At 42.8% G+C, this 24276-nt stretch overlaps 1 protein-coding gene across 1 annotated transcript in view; it reads left to right on the forward strand.

Moving 5' to 3' along the window:
- The window catches only part of NALCN (sodium leak channel, non-selective), a 420693-nt gene that overhangs the window by 298675 nt on the left and 97742 nt on the right, over window positions 1-24276 (forward strand). The window contains exon 18 of the mRNA XM_069970713.1: window positions 4898-5039. Coding sequence (XP_069826814.1) covers window positions 4898-5039 — 142 coding nt within the window. The remainder of the gene's footprint in view (window positions 1-4897; window positions 5040-24276) is intronic.

The raw sequence follows: 24276 nt of genomic DNA on the forward strand, positions 1-24276 counted from the left end.
GACGTTGTCCTGGAGGAGCGATCCACACATCCAGCATAGATCCAGCATAATGCATAGATCTCAATGAGAGATCAGTGTGCTTATACTAGAAGTCCCCCAGTGTAAAAATTTATTGATAAAAAGCCCCCTCCCCTAATAAAAGTTTGAATTACCCCCCTCGCCGCGTGCGTAATCGCCCGAACTATTAATTTATTTCATTCCTGATCTTGCTTGGTAAACGGCGCAAGCGTAAAAAAATGCAAAGTGCAAAATTGCTCATTTTTGGTTGCATCAAATCCAGAAAAATTGTAATAAAAAGCGATCAAAAAGTCGCATATGCGCAATTAAGGTACCGATAGAAAGAACACATCATGGCGCAAAAAATGACACCTCACACAGTTCCATAGACCAAAGGATAAAAGCGCTATAAGCCTGGGAATAGAGTGATTTTAAGGAACATATATTTGTTAACAATGGTTTGAATTTTTTACAAGCCATCAAATAAAATAAAAGTTATACATGATATATATCGTTGTAATTGTAACGACTTAGGGAACATATATAACAAGTCAGTTTTACCCCAGGGCAAATAGCGTAAAAGCAAATACCCCCTAAATAAAATAAATGCGTTTTGTTTTTGTTTGTTTTTTCAATTTTACCACACATTAAGTTTCTTTCTGGTTTCGCAGTGTACTTTATGCAAAAATTCAGCCTGTCATTGCAAAGTTCAATTAGTGGCACAAAAAAATTAGGGCTCATGTGGGTTTCTAGGTGAAAAAATGCAAGTGCTATGGCCTTTTAAGCACAGAGGAAAAAACAAAAATGCAAAAATCGAAATTGGCCCGGTCCTCTAAGGGTTAACATAAAATAGTGTGGTTTTTTGGGCTGAATTTTGTGTACTTGGGCTTTAGTTATATACATGTAATGTTTGACTTCTGTGCATAATTACAGCATATTGCAAGCTGCTGAATCCCTTTCACACTGTAGTTTGCCAGAGAACTTGTCTGATAAGTTAGGGTCCATTTAGACAGAAAGATTATCTGACAAAGATTTAAAGCCAAAGCCAGGAATGGATTTGAAAAGAGGAGAAATCTCAGGCTTTCCTTTATGACCTGATCTCTGTTTATAGTCTGTTTCTGGCTTTGGCTTCAAATCTTTGGCAGATAATCTGTCAGATAATCTTTCTGTGTAAATGGACTCTAATAGCCCTATTTCACGGAATGATTATCGTTCATAGACTCGCTCCAACGACCGATCGTTAGGCACTTAGCGATTTTAATAAGCGAATGATAACACATAATATGTGTGGAAACGTGAACGATATCTGTAGTGTAAAGATTTTTTTGCGGTCGTTACATCGTTACATGGTCGTTTAAAAGGTGGGGAAATGTAGGTAGACATTTCAAGAACGACTGAAAGATTTTTTATTCAACGAAAAGATTAGCGAATTATTGTTGAAAGACCAACGATTTTTCTTCGACATGTTGAAAAAAAATAGTGAACGACTCAACGACGATTTCGCTGTTGTAGTTCGCTCGTTTACAGCTATTCCACAGAATGAATATCGTTAACGACCGGTCGTTTGAACAATTTTATGAACGATAATCGTTCGAAAAGGTTCTGTGGAATAGGGCCTTTAGCCTCCAGACACACCTGCCTTTCCTAAGTGATCATCTTAAGAGCTTTGATTTAATCATAATAGAAATCTTAGTACCCTATATAGTTAGCATACTTACCTAATATCTGTGTTCCAGGCCTGACTAATACAGCTTAAAGTGACACTGTCACCACAGTTTTAAATTTTTCAGCATTTATAAGGTTTAATTTACTAATATTGCTGTCTCCATAGCTTATTCAGACAAATAATCAAGTTGCTTGTTCAATAGAAAAACAAACTTTTATCACCTTGTTTATAGCGCCACCTGGGCGGGGCCACTCCACAGCCATTGACTCCGCCCCTTTTTCTACGTCATATCTTCAGGCCGCTCTGCTCCAGCGGCCTCCGTCTATTTTTGGCCCTCCCAGCCTGTGCAGGGATGTCGGCACATCGGGATGTGCGCATTCACATCACCCAGAGCGTCATGCGCGTGCGTCCTATTCATTTACCGCGCAGGCGCACTGGGTGATGTGATCTCCCCCTGCACCAACCAGCCGGGCTGTGCTTGCGTTCGCACAGCCCGCGGCTGTCAGGTGCAGGCATGGTGCAGGTGCAGGCATCTGTGCCCTGTCGTCCCCCTTCCACACAGCCAGCAGCGATCTGATGCGGTAGTGTGCATGCGCAGTCCGAACAGCAAGTACAATTGAGGCCGTCCGCAACTTTCTTCCCTGGCACACAGTGACAGCTGCCGCTGCTGGCACTGGCTCAGTGCAAGCAGGACGGCCGCACTGCGCCTGCGCACTACCACATCAGATAGCAGACGCCGCCACAGCCAGCAGCAAGAGGTCCGGGGGACGACAGGGCACAGATGCCTGCACCTGCACCATGCCTGCACCTGACAACCCTGGGCTGTGCGAACGCAAGCACAGCCCGGATGGCTGGTGCAGGGGGAGATCACATCACCCAGTGTGCCTGCGCGGTAAGTGGGCAGAGTGATGTGGCGCTTCGTAGACTAGCCCCGCCTAGGTGGTGCTATAAACAAGGTGATAAAAGTTTGTTTTTCTATTGAACAAGCAACTTGATTATTTGTCTGAAATAAGCTATGGAGACAGCAATATTAGTAAATTAAACCTTATAAATGCTGAAAAATTTTAAACTGTGGTGAGTGTCACTTTAAGGATCTGCTCATCCCATGGGTCCTGGCTGTATTCTGTAATAAATTAAGTATTTTAATGGATCTCCCAGCTTCCAGCTCCTCCATTTTGACACTTCCTTCCCCTGACACCTATTGTTTATTATGTTTTGTTATGGTGTTATAGCACATTATTTTTGGATCATAGTTATTTTCTAAATATCCAATGTAACATATATTATAAAAATAAGTGTCTCTTAGAGGGAATTCTAATTTACTTCCTATCCTCTAGGAAAATGCTTATTATGTCATGGTTTAGAGGTGAAATGGTATGGTAAAAATTACCGAGTGTGTATATGGGTGTGTTCATAAGAGAGCCACATTTAGGGTTAGGGGCAAGATGATGTTAACCCCTTAAAGACCAATGGCTTACATGTGCCGGTAAAGGGCAATTCTCACATCTGCAATAAACAGTACGTGCACGCTGTGTCAGAACAGTAACGCAAAGATTTAGATAGTTTTAGAACTCCTGGTATCATAATGAATTATGATTCTGGGAGTTCTGGGGTCAGGTCTGCAGTATACAGTTTGTGCACTGAACTTATATTTTGGACGTGTGAGTGGCCTTTAGGGTGCTTTTAGCAGCTAACAGTCATGGCTAATAGTGGGCATGCATTGGACGCATTAAAAACGACAGTGGGCATTAAAAATATTAAAAAGGGGGGGAGAGCATGTAAAAAGGAATTCCTATGTATTAAAAATTCAAATCACCCCCTTTTAAAAAATTTTTTAAATAAAAAAGGTGCAGAAATCTCCAAACTGTTCTTTGCATGCACACAGAAAGCCCCATTTACTACAGATCGTGCTACAAAATTATTCCCCACACAGCACCTTAGACAGGAAAATAAAAATAAAAAGTTAAAGGGGTCAGAATATGGCAATTTTATTTATATTATAATAAAATTAAATAATCAAAAAATAAAGTTATTGTCATGTCAGTTTTATTATAGCGTGGTCTGTACATTTTATGATAAAACAAAAAATGCTATTGCAGTGTTCAGTTGGTCCTGCAAAAAACAAACACTTATATGGCCCTGTAATGGAAAAAAATAAGGATGAAGAAAATGAAAATTGGTTTGGTTGTTAAAGTTTAACCATAATTTAAAAAAAAAACATAGCGACATGTCAGAAGTGCTGATCAATCGCGGTCCAGCTGCTGCGAACCCTGCCGATCGTTAGAACGAAGGGGCTGCCGCGTGGGAGCAGGCACTATGCCCCTTCATCTCTGGTACAGGAGGTGAATTCCTTAGACTGCTTATAGGAGCAGAGATAGTACTAGTGATCAGCAGGGTTCGCAGCAGCTGGACCTCGACCTATCAGCACTTCTGACATGTCGCTATTAACCTCTTTCTAACATTTCACATGCGTGTATGTCAGATGTCTGGTCAGTGAGTATGGAGTGGGCTCCGTATGCCCAGTGCCAGCTGCTATCTGCTCTTTAACCCCTACACAACAGTAAATAGCAGCTGAATAATATATAAATGTTATGATGCCACATGCCAATTCTTCCTGTTTTTTGAATAACAACACCCCCCACCCCATTCGTTACAACCACTACTAAGCGATTGTCATGGCAGCCAGGAACCTTGTGAATTCCTCCCAGCTGGTCATATTGTTTTACTTAATGGACTATATATAATAGGGGAGTGCCAATATGCCTCTACACAGTAGTACAGTAGCATTGCATTTCAAGTCACAAAAAGTGACCAAAAATTTTTGATTTAGAAAAAGCCTAAAAATATTTGCCTAATATTAAAAATTCAAAACACACCATTTTTCCCTATTTTTTTTTTTAATCTGAATTAGACAAAAAAAAATTGCAGCACTAGTCTTGCCACGTGCAGAAACGGGTAAACTAATAATTTTTTTTTACAGTTCAAGTCAATATCAACAGGACCCAACTGTATAAGCATCCTGTTGTCCTGTTGTATCCTGTTGAAGCATTAGGCATGTTTTGTAGTATGCAGTAAAAAACTGGTATGAACCATACAATGACCCTTTTAACTGTTGTATGCCTTTTTATTCATCCTTTTTGTGTAGACAGACAACCTAACAAACATTTGCAGTTACACAATTGCCATAATTTGTATAGCCTTTATTTAGCATTAACATCTTTTTTTTTCTTTAAGGGAAAGTTTCATGAAGCAGTTTATTGACCGTCAGCAACAAGACACCAGCTGCCTTCTAAGAAGACTTCCATCAGCTTCATCCTCTTCATGTGATCACTCGAAACGATCTGGGATTGAGGAAAATAAGTACATCGATCAAAAGGTGAAAATGACCTTGAATATGTTCATAATGATTTATACTGTTTATTACCTACTTAGATGTTACTGTTTATAGCACAATATTTGTAGGGATTTTTGCAGATTCTTAACTTCAGTTGAATTATATCCTATTGTTTTATCTTTTATGTTCATATAATCTTAAAGCAGATCTGGTATGAGACTGTTCTGTTCTATCTAATAGCAGCATGATGTACTATGGGAGCAATCACTCTCCTATTTGTCCATAGTATTAAAAAGGAAAGTATTCTCCCCTGCTTCTCCCCTTCCATTTCAGCAGTAATTGATGACTGGCTGCTGTGTACCTGCATTCACAACACCTTGTAAATCACTGTGAGAAGGATGGAAAAGGGTAGGGGTGGGGCAGGGCTCGGCGTGTCCTCTTCTTAATACACTGGACTATTAGCCAAAAGGCACAATATTATTTTGTGCTTTGTAGCTACTGGGAGAGCCGACTAGTCTATAACAGCTCCACTTTAAAACAAGGTTTCCTTTCATTTCTTTGCATAAGAAATGTTAGGGCTGGGTTCACACTGCGTTTTTAGCATACGTTTAACGGATCCGTTCTTTTAACGGGCAAAAAAATAGTGTCTGCACTGTTTTTGTTTCCGTCCAAAAAAAACAAATAAGTTTTGATCCTTTTTTTTTTTTATAATGGAAGTCAATGGAAAAACGGATCAAAACGGATGCACACAAATGCATCCGTTTTCGCAATCCGTTTTTGATCCGTTGTTCTTTTAAAAACGGATGAAAAAAACGGATTGCAAAAACGCGGTGTGAACCCAGCGTAAAGCAATGAGAGAAATACTACTGACATTTATAATCCTATAGACTAAAGGTGTTATCAAATTATAGAAAAAGTGCATGCAATTCTAAAACAAAGTGAACACATTCACCAAGCCCTAAAATAACATAACGGTTAAGCAAAGATATTTCTTAGTACCATAAATCCTTCCATAATCACTTGGGATACTCTCTATAAGGAATTATGTAACTTGATCTTTTAGACATGTTCATTCTTTTTGTAAAAAAAAAATCATTTACTGGTCTTCTGTGCTGACATTTAATGTATACACTTTAGCATTTTTCAAATAATTTCCTTAACCTTGAAACTTAGAATAAAATGCTGAGAATATAAGCAGAACAGGCATAAGTAGCATTATTCTGCTTAACAGAGATGCATACTGGAAATAGAAAAAAAAATTCTATAGCCATGCATAATCTCAAGGGATTATGTTACTTGCCATCTTTTCAAAATTTTCCATTCATGGTTCTTGTAATGTGTAAAGGGAAATTTATTATGTAGCGTGTCTGCGGAAGATTACTCATCACATGCAGTAATTTGTTTGATAAAAGAGAAGTGTGTGGGAATAATGTTCAAGAATTGTTGGTAAAGAAAGTTCTGGGAAGTTACATCAAGGATAGGAAATAATAGAAGCTCTGAAGTAACAACAAAAAAATATGTATTTATATATATCCTAACAATGAAAAAAATAAAATACTTTCTATTGTGGTTTATACTAACTCATTACAGGTTATGCAGTACTTGCACAAATGGCATAACCATAAAATTATGTAATAACAACACTGAAAATATATTGTATAGAAAAAAATGCCTATGGCCTGCTTGTGACAGGTTGCTTAGCTACAGTGGTTTGCAATAAATTAGAATATCAACAATTTTTTTTTTCAGTAATTCAATTCATAAAGTGACCTCATATATTCTATAGAGTCAATATACAAAGTGAACTTTTTCAAGCGTTTATTTCTGTTAAAGTCAATGATTATGTATTACAGCCAAGAAAAACCCAAAAGTCAGTATTTCCGAAAATTAGAATATTATATAAAACCAACTGAAAAAAAAATGTTTTTAACACAGAAATGTCGACCAAATGAAAAGTCTGTACAGTAAATGCCCTCAATACTTGGTCAGGGCACCTTTTGCATGAATGATGGCATCAATGCGGCAATGTGGCATGGAGGCGATCAGCTGATGGCACTGCAGAGGTCTTATTGAAGCCCAGGTTGCTTTGATAGCGGCCTTCAGCTCGTCTGCATTGTTGGGTCTGGTGTCTTTCATCTTCCTCTTGACAATACCCCATAAATTCTTTATGGGGTTAAGGTCTGGGGAGTTTGCTGGACAATCAAGCACAGTGATGCTGTGGTTAGCAAACCAGGTATTGGTACTTTTGGCAGTGTGGACAGGTGCCAATTCCTGCTGGAAGATGAAAATTCCATCTCCAAAAATCTTTTCAGCACAAGGAAGCATGAAGTACTCTAAAATGCCCTAAACCCACACATCGGTAGCATCAAAGCATACTTTAGGCATGTCGATGATGTGTTCGTTGTGTGGGAGGGGAGTGAGAGTGGCTTTGCTCAATTTGTTGAGTTTCTAAATACTTCCAACGGTGTGAACATGCTGTTCACATATAAGATAGGAGGCATGTCCCTAGACTTCCTAGACATCCAAGTCGACGTAGAAAATGGCCACCTCTCGACATCTGTCTTTAGGAAAAAAACTGCCTGCAATTTGGTCCTTCACTATGCTAGCTCCCACCCTACTATAGTTAGAAACTCTATTCCATTCAGCCAATTGGTCCGTCTAAAAAGAATAAATAATACTCAGCAATCCTTCTCCTGCCAGGCCCAGGAATTAGAAATGAGGTTGGTAGCTAGACATTACCCTCCAAAGATCATAGCAGACGCTAGAAAAAAAAGTGGGTATGCTGTCCAGAGAAAGCCTACTTACAACAAAACCTCCCCCAGATACTCAACACAGAAAATTTACTTTCGCCTTCCAAAACTCACCACTTAACAATATTATAGCCCAAAGTATACGTAGACACTGGCATATACTCGAACAAGATGAAGACATTGGCAAAATCGCGTCACATGGTCCTTTAATTACATATCGTAAAAATCGCACCATCGACTATATACTAAATGTGAATTCAGTCATCAAAAAAACTGGTAGTGAATGGTTGACACACACGCATCTGAAAGGTAACAAGCGCTGCGGGACGTGCAATTACTGTTCCCAGCTTATCACCACTGACTACATCAAACTTAATGGTACAGATTGTTACATTCATAATCTAATCACATGCAGATCTACATTCAGAGTATACGGCATTGTGTGTCCATGCAATCGCTTCTATATAGGTAAAACCAAACGACCTATATGGACTCGCTTTAAAGAACACATGTACTCCATAAGAACAGGGAAAGGCGTTCCCCGTCTTATAGAGCATGTGAACACGGCCCATGCGGGAGACGCGAAATGTCTGCGTTTCCTAGGTCTTGAGAGGATCGATCCTAAAGACAGAGGAGGAGACAAACACCAGAGTCTTCTCAGAAGAGAAGCTATCAGGATAGCGGAATTAGACGCTACTGGCCCAAACGGGCTCAATGAAAGAAATGACTGGAGCGTTTTCCTGTAAGATTGTATTTTTATACTTTATTACTTGTATTTTGTATTTCTGTTTTGACACATGTGTGCACTGATTGTATATAAGACACTCCTATCCCGGTAGTGACGTACTCTGAAATTGACAAAGCGCTGCGGCGTGAAACTGTTGTGATTGCAGATATGGTCCCGCACCTATTCCACCTTTCCCCCTCCTCTGTATGATTTGTTATCAATAAACCACTGAAGATTCCAGCAGATCGGTGAGTACACTGGACTTTTGTTTCTCTTCGCTTATGCCAGTATCGTTCTCCTTTTCCCCGTTGCACCCCGACTATTATCTCAGTTGGTTCGTATATGTCTATGCATCGCCTAAGTATCTACACGTGAGCCTAGTCAACCCCTAGTGCGGGCACTACCTTCTATTGACCATTTATTTTCAATACAAGCCTGTTAAGACTGCGGTTCTCCCGGTTGCTTGTGCACCTTTTTCTACCACACTTTTTCCTTCCACTCAACTTTCCATTAATATGCTTTGATACAGCACTCTGAGAACAGCCAGCTTCTTTAGCAATGAACTTTTGTGGCTTACCCTCCTTGTGGAGTGTGTGCATGACAGCCTTCTGGACATCTGTCAAGTCAGCAGTCTTCCCCAAGATTGTGTTTCATACTGAGCCAGACTAAGGGACCTTTTATAAGACTTAGGAAGCCACTGCAGGTGTTTTGGGTAAATTATTCAAATTTTCTGAGATACTAACTTTTGAGTTTTTCTTGGCTGTAATCCATAATCATCAAATTGAACAGAAATAAACGCTAGAAAAAGTTTACTCTGTATGTAATGACTCTATAAATAATATGAGGTCACTTTTTGAATTGAATTACTGAAGAAAAAAAATTGTTGATTAATCTAATTTGTTGCAAACCACTGTAGTTATTTCAGATTCCATTCCCACCAGTGTTAAGTATCCTAGAATGTGTCACGGCCGCGGCGGCGTCCCGTGTTCCGGGCCGCCGCCGCGACCTCCTCCTGCCCCATGCAGCCGCCGGGGTCCTTGTGCAGGGACCCGGCGCTGCTGCTAGTTCGGCCCCTGGGGGCGCCTCACCTCTCCTCCGCTCCTGTCTCCGTCTGTGCCGGCCGGCGCGCGCGTCCCCGCCTCCTAGGGCGCACGCGCGCCGACTGTCTCAGATTTAAAGGGCCAGTCCGCCCTTAATTGGTTAGTTGCACCAATCACTCCCTATAAATCCCAGCATGCCCTGTCCCTTGTGTTGGAGCCTCTACATGCTTCCCATAGCGTTTGGCCCAGCCCCCTGTTGTTCCTGATTCCTATCCGCTACCTGGTCCCAAGTCCTTGTTCCTGATACCTATCCGCTACCTGGTCCCTAGTCCTTGTTCCTGGTTCCTGTTCCCCTGTTTCACCATTGCTCCTGTGTTCAGCCTGTCACCTGCGGTTACGCCTACAGACCTCGGCCAGCACCATCTCCTGCCTACTGCTCCTGCCACGCCTCGCCTGCCGTCACTAGCAACCAAGCCAGGGGTAGCGACCTGGGGGTCGCCTGCCGCAGCAAGTCCATCCCGCCTTGCGGCGGGCTCTGGTGACAACCGGCGGCCCCTTAGACTCCGCTCCCTGGTGAGGTTAGTGCCATCGCTGGTGACGGTCCAGTGGATCCACTACTCCAGGCGTTACAGTAGGCTCCAACCATGGATCCCGGCGAGGTGCCTGATATCCGTGACATAGCCCGAGTGGTCGCCCAACAGGCGCAACAAATCCAGCAACAGTCGCAGCAGATCCAGCAACTCACTGCCGCCTTACAGCAGCATACTACAGCCCAGCGCACACCACCTCCTGCTGCTTTTTCTACACTTCGACTGGCTCTCCCAAGCAAATACGCTGGTGACTCCAAGTTGTGCAGAGGATTCCTGACTCAGTGCACCATGCATATTGAACTTTTAAGTAGTCAGTTTGCCACCGAGCGCTCTAAAGTGGCTTTCATCATCAGCCTATTGGAAGGAAGAGCTCTGGCCTGGGCCACACCACTGTGGGACCGTGATGATCCTGTGGCTGCTAATCTCCGAATTTTCCTGGCCGAGTTCCGCTCTGTCTTTGAGGAACCTGCCCGTGCCTCTTCAGCTGAAACTGCTCTCCTCAACCTCTCTCAAGGGAGCTCCTCTGTTGGTGACTACGCCATCCAGTTCCGCACCCTGGCGGCAGAATTAGACTGGAATGAGGCCGCTCTAATAGCCACCTTCAAGAGGGGTCTGTCCAGTCGGGTGAGAGACGTGCTTTCCGCCCGAGACCTACCTACCTCCCTGAACGAACTCATCCTACTGGCCACCAGGGTCGATACTCGTTTTTCTGAGAGGGAGGAGGAGGTCTGGCATGAACGGCGACTAGGCCTGTCCCGTCGCCATCACCAGCTGGCGCCGGCCTTCCAGTATCCTGACGTTCCGGAGTCCCAGTCGACTCCTGAGATTCCTATGCAGGTGGAACGGGCTCACCTGACGCCTGATGAAAGACTTCGTCGTCTGGAGCTGAATCTCTGCCTCTACTGCGGTGGTTCGGATCACTTTCGGCTGAGATGTCCCCAACGTCCTCAAGCGTCCGGGAAACTCCAGCACCTAGGTCCGGTGGGAGAGGTCTCCCTGAGTGTGAATGCCACTTCTCCAAGTTTGTCTGTGCCAGTTTCCATCCAGACACCCTCAGGACAAACTCACCAAACTACTGCCTTTCTCGATTCTGGGTCAGCAGGCAATTTTATTGCAGCTACATTGGTCCAGAGATGGCGGCTACCCGTGACCCCACTAGCCAGACCCCTGACTATCTCCTCGGTCACGGGCGAGATTCTTACCGACCATGTGCACTACCAGACCGCACCTCTAGTCCTCCAGGTGGGCACTTCACATCTGGAAAAGATCTCCTTCTACGTCCTGCCCCATTCTTCTTCCACCATCCTCCTGGGACTCCCTTGGCTGCAATTACATGCCCCTAAACTGGACTGGAGAACCGGGAAGATTCTCACTTGGGGTCAGGACTGTTCCAACCAGTGTCTGAGGTCACCTCAGCCCAAGCATTCTATGTTGTCACCCGAGCCCGCCAAGCCTTTGTCCGGCCTACCGGCGGAATACCAAGATTTGCCTGATGCCTCCTTCTGCAGGCAAGAAAGAGGGGGAGGCCAAAGGGGGGGGGGGGGTACGGTCACGGCCGCGGCGGCGTCCCGTGTTCCGGGCCGCCGCCGCGACCTCCTCCTGCCCCATGCAGCCGCCGGGGTCCTTGTGCAGGGACCCGGCGCTGCTGCTAGTTCGGCCCCTGGGGGCGCCTCACCTCTCCTCCGCTCCTGTCTCTGTCTATGCCGGCCGGCGCGCGCGTCCCCGCCTCCTCGGGCGCGCGCGCGCCGGCTGTCTCAGATTTAAATGGCCAGTCTGCCCTTAATTGGTTAGTTGCACCAATCACTCCCTATAAATCCCAGCATGCCCTGTCCCTTGTGTTGGAGCCTCTACATGCTTCCCATAGCGTTTGGCCCAGCCCCCTGTTGTTCCTGATTCCTATCCGCTACCTGGTCCCAAGTCCTTGTTCCTGATACCTATCCGCTACCTGGTCCCTAGTCCTTGTTCCTGGTTCCTGTTCCCCTGTTTCACCATTGCTCCTGTGTTCAGCCTGTCACCTGCGGTTACGCCTACAGACCTCGGCCAGCACCATCTCCTGCCTACTGCTCCTGCCACGCCTCGCCTGCCGTCACTAGCAACCAAGCCAGGGGTAGCGACCTGGGGGTCGCCTGCCGCAGCAAGCCCATCCCGCCTTGCGGCGGGCTCTGGTGAAAACCGGCGGCCCCTTAGACTCCGCTCCCTGGTGAGGTTAGTGCCATCGCTGGTGACGGTCCAGTGGATCCACTACTCCAGGCGTTACAGAATGTCAGATTATCTCGGATATACCATCACGTTATGATCAGTGAACACTTGAACCTCTACTGATTATCTGAAAGAAGATATTTTACAGGATAAGATGTGCAAATCAATAGGTCCAAAACACATGATCTAAGGGTCCATTTACACAGAAAGATATCTGACATTTTATCTGCCAAAAATTTGAAACCAAAGCCAGAAACAGACTATAAACAGAGATCAGGTCATAAAGGAAAGCCTGACATTTCGCCTCTTTTCAAATCCATTCCTGGCTTTGGCTTTAAATCTTTGGCAGATAATCTGTCAAATAATCTTTCTGTGTAAATGGACCCTAAGTAAATAGATATAGTTTATTTAAGTAATTTTCATTTTTGTGTTTTCTTTTTTTCCTTCTTCCCTTCTAAGAGCTCTAGCACTTTCATTTTTCTATCTAGAGGGCTAAGTGGGGGCTTGTTTTTTACAGGAATAGTTGTACTTTGTAATGCCGTCTTTCATTCTACCATAACATGTATGATGGAACCCCAAAAATATTATTTATGAAGATATAAATTGGTGAAATTGTAAAAAAAATGCAATATGATAACTTTTGGGGGGTTCCTGTGTCTATGTAATGCGCTATATAGTAAAAGGGACATGATAACATTATTCTATAGGTCAATCCGAACACAACCATATGCAGGTTTACACAGATTCTCTAATGTTCTATTTTTTTTATTAAATCCTTTCTTTTTGCAATTAATTATTAATAAAGTGGCCCTATTGTGACGCATTTAACGGTTTTAGTTTTTCACCTATGGGGCTGTATGGGGTGTCATTTCTTGCGCCATGATCTCTAGTTTTTATTAATACCATATTTGTGTAGCTCGGACATTTTGATCACTTTTTAATACATTTTGTTTATATATAATGTAACAAAAAATTGGTAATCTCCTGGTGCTTTTTTCCCTCTTTTCGTTTACGCTGCTCGCAAGGCCGATTGTTATATTTTAATAGATCTAACAATTGCGCACGCTACGGTATATTATATGTTTATTTATTATTTTTATGTTTTATTTATATAAAGGGAAAGGGGGTTATTTTAACTTGTATTGGGGGATGGGCTTTGGGGTACTTATAAAAACTTTTTTTACTTTTTTTTTACAGATTTTAAGTCACCCTGGGGGACTTTTACCTGCAATACTTAGATTGCAGACATTGTACAATGCTATGCCATAGGAATAGCATTGATCAGTGTCATAAGCGTACTGCTCATTGAGCCTGCCTGTGGCGGTCCGATACAGCGTTTAGGGGTTAATGACACGCTGCAGTGAGATTGCCGCAGCCTGTCAGTAACGGTGAAGGCCGGGCTTCTCACTGCAGCCAGCCACCACCTCCTATAAAGCGGAGCGCGCTTCATAGCAAAAGACATACCAGTACGCCCAGGTTCGTTTGGGGACAGGCACCAATAGCGTACCGGTACGTCCAAAGTCGCTAGGGGTTAAATACTTTGTTTCTCCCCCTTTTTGAACATTCCAGAAAGAATATTATCTATCTTCCCCTCCAGAGCCAGCCTTAGGTAGATGGCTCCCTGTGCAGAATTGTCTTCTGGTGCCTCCCTTTTTCCCCCTTCAACAGAATACTGCTTCGGCAGTATTGTACATCCAGGAGGCATCAGAACCACCTCATTTATAGGATCCTAATCTTCTGTGACTGCCAGTCACTCGCTATTAGTATGTGTCACATCCCAAAGTACCAAGAGAGATCATGACAGATCTCACCCGGTGAGACAGAGGAGTTGCCAGAGAAGCTGTGAAGTTTACCACTTGTGTGTCCCCATCACATCTAATGGCTTATGGGCTCCAAGAGCTAAGCTGGGGATGGGCTGAGTTGCGTCAAGAAGTTGCAGAGGCATGGCTCCTCTTTTTCCTTCAATGCAGTGATGAGCAAAGAAAGTAAAGATACATATAAAATGTGGTTTCCAGATGTAATATTTATATATATATATATATATATATATATATATATATATACAGTGGTGCCTTGGATTACGAGCATAATTCGTTCCGGGACCATGCTTGTAATCCAAATCCACTCTTATACCAAAGCAAATTTTCCCATAAGAGATCATTGAAATGTAGACAATTGGTTCCACACCCCAAAAATCATTTTATAATCATTATAGCAGCAGTGTGTATAGCTGAGTGTGAGTGCAAGCACATTATAGCAGCAGTGTGTATAGCTGAGTGTGAGTGCAAGCATATTATAGCAGGAATGGAGAGGATGGGAAACACAAGGACTGATAGAGACTGCAGGGAGCATGAAGGAATGAGCAGGGCAGATGTGGACACAGTATAGCAGCACTCTCTGTCCGGGGAGAGAGGGGTTGAAGCTATAAAGAGATTACCCCCACAGTCCTGTCCCCTGATGTAAGCCCCAGCCTGAAGTGGATCTGCTATAAATTGGAAGGTGAGAGAGACTTCCTGGGTCAGAGTACTGTGCTGCAGACCCCGCTATGCAGGCCATGCCCCTCCCCCACTCAGGCTCCCAACCAATACCAGGAGCTCTTAAACCAAAGCAATGCTCTTAAACCAAGTCACAATTTTGAAGAACTGTGAGCTCTTCTTGCAAAACGCTCTTAAACCAAGTTACTCTTAAACCAAGGTACCACTGTATATATATATATATATATATATATATATATATATATATATATATATACACACACTTACCGGCCATTTTATTAGGTACACCATGCTAGTAACAGGTGGTCTTCTGCTGCTGTAGCCCATCTGCCTCAAAGTTCGACATACTGTGCGTTCAGAGATGCTCTTCTGCCTACCTTGGTTGTAACGGTTGGCTATTTGAGTCACTGTTGCCTTTCTATCAGCTCGAACCAGTCTGCCCATTCTCCTCTATCCTCTGGCATCAACAAGGCATTTCCGCCCACAGAACTGCCGCTCACTGGATGTTTTTTCTTTTTCGGACCATTCTCTGTAAACCCTAGAGATGGTTGTGCGTGAAAATCCCAGTAGATCAGCAGTTTCTGAAATACTCAGACCAGCCCTTCTAGCACCAATAACCATGCCACGTTCAAAGGCACTCAAATCACCTTTCTTCCCCATACTAATGCTCGGTTTGAACTGCAGGAGATTGTCTTGACCATGTCTACATGCCTAAATGCACTGAGTTGCCGCCATGTGATTGGCTGATTAGAAATTAAGTGGTAACGTGCAGTTGGACAGGTGTACCTAATAAAGTGGCCGGTGAGTGTATATATATATATATATATATATATATATTTGCAGAAAATCCGCAGCACACTAGGTAATCGTGAAGAAAACGCTGTGATTTATTTAATTAATAAGTGCAGCAATCCAACTGACAAACGTTTCGGTGATATCACATCACCATTTTCAAGCGTGATATCACCGAAGCGTTGCGTCTGTTGGATTGCTGCACTTATGAATTAAATAAATCACAGCGTTTTCTTAACGATTACCTTGCGTGCTGCGGATTTTCTGCAAATATATGAAGACGGTCTGAAGTCAGGACCTTCACAGCTGGCACCTATATCTACACTGCTGTGCTGCTCACTCTCTTTGCATATATATATATATGTTTACCCTCAGAAGACCCACGAAATCTTCATTTTTGCGCTTTCGTTTTTTCCTCCTCGTGTATATGAGGCCATAGCGCGTGTATTTTTCCACCTAGAGACCCAGATAAGCCCTTATTATTTGCACCAGGTGTACTTTTTGCATAAAAATGCAGTGAAACCAGAAAAAAATTGTATGTGTGGGTAAAACTGACATGTTCTATATGTTCCTCAAGTCAGTACGATTACGATAAGTAACTTGCATAGCTTTTATTCTATTTGATGGCTTTTAAAAAATTAAAACCTTTTGGAAAAAATAAATGTTCCTTAAAATTGCTCTATTAACATGCTTGTAACGCTTTTATTTTTTGTCCATGGAGCGACTTTTTGATCGCTTTTTATCACAATTTTTCTGGATTTGACGCAACTAAAAATGGCCAATTTTACACTTTGGAATGTTTTTACGCTTACTCCGTTTAGCCTGAGAGATCAGGAATAATATAACTTAATAGTTCAGGCAAATATGCACGCGGCAATACCATTTTTTTATTTATTTTTATTTATAAAATGGGAAAAGGGTAATTCAGATTTTTATTAGGGGAGGTGATTTTTTATTATTAAAAAACATTTTTTTTTTTTTTTACACAATTACTAGAAGTTCGGATCTTTGATTGAGATCCATGCAGTATAGACATACTGCATAGATCAATGAGATGGGTGTTCTAATGCTGCAGCAGCAGAAAGCGATAGATTACCAAGCCGGGATCAGAGCCATTATGGTGCAAGGACCGCTCCTCTGCGATTGCATTGTGTGTGTGGGGGGGGGGGGGGGCAGTCCTGCCACTAGACCACCAAGTATGCGGGAAATTAGGCATTTAGATTCAGCTGTCAACTTTGACAACATAAAAACACACTCACACAGGCACCAACACTGGTGGTCTGTGCAATGTCACATGAGAAGAATTTGTTACAGAACGGACACTTATGACCACACAAATGCAAAAATGGGATACCAAGACACTGCCAAATGAGTATATCTAGTATAGTGATGTTGCCATCATACAATGTTTCCCTCTACACATGGAATAAAGGTCAATAAGTATATATACAGTTAAAGTGCAAGTGCTCAAACCATGTAACAGGGCTCAAATGGTTAATACAACCAATAGGCAGTAACATGAGGGGGAAAAATACATAAATAAGGTATGCAACATCACAAGGACGGGGGGCTGACAGTAAGGCACCAGTACGCCTATCACCCCCCCCCCCCCCCCCCTCAAAAAAGCTATTGTAGCAAAACGTGCGTTGGGTTGTGGATTCGAGACCCTCCATTGCTGGTTTACAGGTTTGTTGCAGTGGGGGGGGGGGGGGGGGGGGGTGATAGGCGTACTGGTGCCTTACTGTCAATACTGTCACATATACAGATACAGACTCTTCAGTCTTGATTTCAGCCTTTCTGAAAGCTCGGATGACACTGGAGACTGAAACCTTCTCCCAGGCATCCACGATCCACTTGCACATAGTGGCATAACTCGCACGGTGTTGCCTCCCTGTATTGGTGAATGTGTGGTCACCTTCTGTCATCCATTGCTCCCACGCAGCTCGCAATTTAACTTTAAATGATCTGTTGACGCCAAAATCTAGCGGCTGAAGCTCTTTGGATAATCCACCCAGAATTATGGCAAGCACCGAATTAGTTTAGTTTATCTCATCTACTGTTGATTTAGATTTTGAAAGTTATAACAACAGTGACACTTTAAGTCTACCGCAGGCAAACTTAATCAGCAGAGCGCCAATATAACTGATCAATGCTATGCAGAAGTATAACATTTATCAGTATGTGCTATCTAATGATTGCATTTTATAATCTCTTAGAGGGAGTTAAAAAGTGTAGATTTTTTTTAAGAGAGTACAAAAACCCCTTCCCTATTAAAAGTTTAAATCACCCATTTTCCCATTTTTCTAATACTGTCGCACTGACCTACAGAGAAGATAACCGAACAGGTTTATTAAAATATGAACAATGTAGGAGCAAAATCCCTTAATAAATGCATAACTAGGTTTTTTGTTTTTTTTTTTACAATTTTGGCCCAGAATTAATTTTTTATTTTTTTTTCAATATGTTTTATGATAAAATTAAGAATGTAATTAAACAAGGTCTATCTGTCCAGCAAACATGAAGCCCTCATGTGGCTTATTATATGAAAAATATACAAGTTATGATTTTTTTGCGTTGCAAATTTGGGAAAAATCTTGTATGGGGGAAGGGGTTAGAGACCCACTTAATTTTACCATAAATTGTACTGCAAAACAGGAGGAAAAAAAACTGCAGCTTTTAAGGGATTTTGTTTTACACTGTTCACTTTGTAGTAAAACTGATTTGTAATCTTTATTCTGCAGGTCAGTACGATACCCCAGTTATGTAATTTTTATTATGTCTTACTAACTTCACTAAATGTTAACATCTAAAAAAGTTATTCTTTAGACTTTCTAAGTCGACCTAGGGGACTACAATAAGCAATCTATGGCTTGCTTATACTTGTCAATGCTATGCTATTGCATAGCATTGATTAATGCTTTGCTGGTAAAGTCTGCCTCTGACAGAATAAGGCTGCAATTGCTGGCAGCAAATTGAACCAGTAAAGGAAAATGGCTGACAAGAAATAATATAACCTTTTTTAGGGGTGGCAAAGCTAGTACTTTTTTTTTTTTTTTACAAATTCAACTTTATTAACTAGCATTTTACACATTTAGCAGATCGGCAAAAACTCACAATATGGATGTGCACTACAGACTTTTTTTGTGAATTGCAGACGAAAAATTGCAAACTGAAAACATAGGGGGAGATTTATCAAAGGGTGTAAAATTTAGACTGGTGCAAACTGCCCACAGCAACCAATCACAGCTCCTCTTTTCTTTCACCAGAGCTGGAAGCTGAGCTGTGATTGGTTGATGTGGGCAGTTTGCACCAGTCTAAATTTTACACCCTTTCATAAATCTTCCCCATAGTCCTCAAAAACATATTGACGTGTAAAGGAGGCCTTAAAGGTAATCTGTCAGGTCTGTAGCAGGTATAGAGCTGTAGACACCGGCAGATGTCAAAATGATGCTTTTGTCTTTGCTGATGGCCATTTGCATAGATTTAATATTGCATTTTGCCTTGAAAGCACCAGTGTCACAGAAATTAAGCTGAGCTGTACTATGAACACCTCCTCCCGCACTTCTCAGTCAAGACAGACAGCAGTGGCGGAACTACCACTGTAGCAACAGTAGCTGCTGCTACAGGGCCTGCCTCATCAAGGGGCCCGGCAGAGGGGACTGCTTGTGTGATGTGCCCTGGTCAGGCCTTTGTCCTGACACTAGCTAACCAGGGGAGAATGGTGATTGTAGAAATGCCGGGAACACTCACCAGCAGGGGGCGGCATCACAGAGAAAGGGAGAGAGATAGTGTATGGATAGAGGAGATAGTGTATGGCTGCAGCCTCTCCCTCTGTCCTGACAGGAGGCTCCTCTTGTCCTGCATCAGCTAGAGGCTGCTTGTATGGAGGGGCATCCTGTGAAGTTGAATGACCTCTGACCTCTAGCCCTCCCCTGCCGGGACCTTGCACAGAGTTATTCAGTCACAGGATGGTGGTATCAGGTCTGGTGTGGCGGTGTTATTCAGTCACAGTATGGCGGTATTGGTCAGGTCTGGTGTGGCGGTGTTAGCCAGTCACATTATGGCAGCATTGGTCAGGTTTGGTGTGGCGGTGTTATCCAGTCACAGTATGGTGGTATTGGACAGGTCTGGTTTGGCAGTGTTATCCAGTCACAGTATGGCGGTATTGGTCAGGTCTGGTGTGGCCGCGTTATTCAGTCACAGTATGATGGTATTGGTCAGGTCTGGTGTGGTTATCCAGTCACAGTATGGCGGTATTGGTCAGGTCTGGTGTAGTGGGGTTATCCAGTCACAGTATGGCAGTATTGGTCAGGTCTGGTGTGGCGGTGTTATTTAGTCACAGTATGGCGGCATTGTTCAGGTCTGGTATGGTGGTGTTATCCAGTCACTGTATGGCAGTATTGGTCAGGGGTGGGGTGGCGGTGTTATCCAGTCACAGTATGGTGGTATTGGTCAGGTCTGGTCTGGTGGTGTTATCCAGTCACAGTATGGTGGTATTGGTCAGGTCTGGTGTGGTGGGATTATCCAGTCACAGTATGGCGGTATTGGTCAGGTCTGTCATGGCTGTATGCTTTGAATGTGCATTGTCTGAAGCTGTTGCCTACCAATCCTGTGAGGAGAATCGCTACAGACAATATGCAGATCATTTAACCCCTAGACGACCCTGGACGTAGGGTTACGTCATGGAAGTCTGTCCCCAGACGACCCATGACGTAACCTTACGTCACGGGTGTTATTCCCGCTATGAAGCGCGCTCCGGAGCGGAGCGCGCTTCATAGGAGGTGGGGGCCGGCTGCAGTGAGCAGCCGGGACCTCACCGGCAATGACACGCTGCAGCGATCGCGCTGCCGCGTGTCATTAACCCCTTAAACGCCGCGATCGCGGCGCGACCGCGGCGTTTAAGTGTAAGTGACAGGGGGAGTCCCCTGTCACTTACCGATCGGGACCCCCGCAGTGTGACTGCGGGGGTCCCGATCGGTAAAACGGACTGCCGGAGGTCTCTCACCTGCCTCCGTGCGGTCAGATCGGCGCTCTGCTACACTAAGCCTGCACAGGCAGGCTCAATGAGCAGATCGCCGATAACACTGATCAATGCTATGCCTATGGCATAGCATTCATCAGTGTATAAATCAGACTAATCTATGTACAAGTCCCCCAAAGGGACTTCAAATGTGTAAAAAAAAAAAAGTTCAAAACACTAACACACTACCCCAAAACCCCTCCCCCAATAAAAGTCTAAATCACCCCCCTTTCCCATTATATAAATAAAACATATAAAAATGAATAAATAGATAAACATATAATATACCGTAGCGTGCGTAATTGTCAGATCTATTAAAATATAACAAGCGTCATTGCGACCGGTAAACGGCGTACACGAAAAGAGGGGAAAAAGTGCGCAGATTACCGATTTTATGTTACATTATATATTAAAAAAAATCTATAAAAAGTGATCAAAACGTCCGATCTTCACAAATATGGTATTAATAAAAACTAGAGATCATGGCGGAAAAAATGACACCCCATACAGCCCCGTAGGTGAAAAAATAAAACCGTTATAAGCATCACAATAGGCCCATTTTATTAATATTTAATTGCCAAAAAAAAGGATTTCATAAAAAAAAATATATATAACATTAGAGAATCTGTGTAACCTGCATATGGTTGTGTTCGGGCTGACCTATAGAATAATAGTGTCATGTCGCTGTTACCATATAGTGCATTACGTAGACACAGGAACCCCCCAAACATTACCATATTGCATTCTTTCTTACGATTTCACCTATTTATATCTTCATAAATAATATATTTGGAATTCCATCATACATGTTATGGTAAAATGAATGACGCCATTACAAAGTACAACTATTCCTGTAAAAAAACAAGCACTTACATGGCTTGTAGATAGAAAACTGAGAGTGCTAGAGCTCGTAGAAGGGGAGGAGGGAAAAACGAAAGCACTAAGATCAAAATTTGCGCGGTCCACTGGGTCATTTTGGGCCTGGTCCTCAAAGGGTTAATGTGCAACCTTGTTTATATTTTAAGCAGTTAAAAACCATGTAGAAAAAAAAATTCAGACAATGCATGTGGCCGAAACCATGCGTCCATTTCTTCCCCAGTAGCCGGAAGGGAAAGAGGGGCCCATTGGAAAGTTTGCTATGGGGCCCAGCCATTTCTAGTTACACCTCTGACAGAGAATATGAAAGGAAAGGGGTGTGCATTATGTGGCTTAGCTTAGTTTCTATGGCACTTAACCTTCCAAGAAAAAATGCTGCAAAAAATGTTTAAAATATCTGCAGATGGCTATTAGCAAAGACAAAGCCTATCTGTATTTACAACTCTGTACTTGCTATGGACTTGACAGATTTCCTTTAATCAGCAGAGGCATTATGGCTGTTACAGAGGTCTAGTAAAGGCCATAGCCATAGTAACCAATCAGTGCCCTGTGATTGTGTTGTGGTGGAACCAATTGGACCCCTGACCGATGCGGCACTCTGACTGGTCAGTTTACTCTCTGCATGCTACAGTCAATAATGATTGCTGCATGTAGATGGTAAAGTAAATGAGTCGACCAACAAAAGACAGTTATCACTGAACTCGAGGAGAACAGTGAAAAAAAATTCCAATGAAGTACTCAATCAAGAGTCTCCACTGATGCCCCCAAAAATTTTAATATGCAAAACAGGAGTCCGTGGAGCCTCGGTTGCAAGTCTCAAAACACGGGATAGCTAGATATCTCTAGCCTGTTGCCACGGGGTGCCTCCATGATAGGGAGAGCACCACACCACCCTGATAAATAGCCCCTTAAGTCCCACTCGGTTGCGAGTATTGGAACATAAATAGGGAAACACCAGGGTGGCCCCTTTTTGTCAATGTCTAACTCAAGGTCTGAGTATTGCGATCATGACAAGGGCTTGCCAAGGCAGGCTTTCATCCACAGACAGCCGTTTCGGGGTTTTTGCCCCTCGTCAGTGTGGAGTAGGATTCTGGCTAGTTGGGGCAATAGCAAATCGACCAACAAAACACAGTTACCACTGAACTCAAGGAGAACAGTGAAAAAAATTCCAATGAAGTACTCAATCAAGAGTCTCCACTGATGCCCCCAAAACTTTTAATATGCAAAACAGGAGTCCGTGGAGCCTCAGTTGCAAGTCTCAAAACACGGGATAGCCAGATATCTCTAGCCTGTTGCCCTGGTGTTTCCCTATTTTTGTTCCAATACTCGCAACCGAGTGGGACTGAAGGGGCTATTTATCAGTGTGGTGTGGTGCTCTCCCTATCATGGAGGCACCCCGTTGGCAACAGGCTAGAGATATCTGGCTATCCCATGTTTTGAGACTTGCAACCGAGGCTCCACGGACTCCTGTTTTGCATATTTAAAGTAAATGAGTCACCAGAAAAGGGTCTATTGTTTAAATCAAGTTTTTATGTTAAACATATACTGTATTTTTAAATTTTAGTTTTCCCCCCTAATTTTCTATTTTACTATTTATATTATAAAATAATCTTAAAATCTTAAAACAAAAATGGAATAGTGCATAAAACTTAACTTTTATTCTGGTTATTTAAGACCCATCAATAAACAGTGTTCCCAACACTAAAATTATATTATAACACGTTTAAAAAAGAGAGCTCATGCACATCCGGAATAACCTAGTACAGTCAGGCATCTATACGTACAGTTTTTGTCGTCACCGTTGCACTATAGTCAATACATGCTACAAATGATAAGAAATAAGCATTAAGACTACTAAAACTAGAAGGTTATGGGGAAACATTGAACAATTATAGGCAGAAGAATAAATTGTGTAAAAAATAAATAAAAGAAGCAAAAACTGCAACAAAAATATTGATTCTGTGGCAAAAGTAAAAAGAATCCCAAAATGTTTTTTACCTGTATGAATAATAAGAGGAGACTTAAAACAGAAAATGGTGGTCCTCTCTAAAATAATATGGGTGTAATGGTGACTGGGGGGGGGGGGGTGAGGAGGCCAATCTACTAAATACATTCTTCTCTACTGTATTCACAGAGGAGAATCCTATAACAGATGACATGACTAGGGAACATGTAAATCCTCTCATCAATCTCACCTGCCTAACACAACCCCCTCAAAAGGACAAGGGGGCACTGCCTCCACCTGGAGAAAAAAAGGTTCAATCTCCAGAGGCGACAAGCCTTCTTTACCATGAGAACAGTGAATCTCTGAAACAGTCTACCTCAGGATCTGGTCACAGCAAAAACAGTGGAGGGCTTAAAAACCGGCCTAGACAAGTTCTTAGACCACAATAACATAGATGCATATGTATAGAACCTACCCATCATCCACCCCCCCCCCTTCCCTGTATCCATTCCCTCCCCCTTGGTTTATGGACATGTGTCTTTTTTTAAACCGTATTAACTATGTAACTATATGTAACAAGATTTGAGGCGGCACGTTAAAATCCATAGATCCCTGGGCCCAGAAGGCATCAATCCCAGAGTTTTGCAGGAATTAAGTACTCTGTTAGACAGACCCTTATTTCCATTATTAATAGATTCTATAATAGACTGGTGCATAGCTAATGTAGTACCAATATTCAAGAAGGGGTCAAAAAGGGAGCCTAACAAGCCTAACAAGATGCTATACTGGAATATCGTAAACAAAATAATCTTACAGCACAGCACCATCTTGGGTTTATGAGGGCT

The sequence above is a fragment of the Dendropsophus ebraccatus genome, chromosome 5 (genome assembly GCF_027789765.1).
Source record: "Dendropsophus ebraccatus isolate aDenEbr1 chromosome 5, aDenEbr1.pat, whole genome shotgun sequence".
Taxonomy (NCBI): domain Eukaryota; kingdom Metazoa; phylum Chordata; class Amphibia; order Anura; family Hylidae; genus Dendropsophus; species Dendropsophus ebraccatus.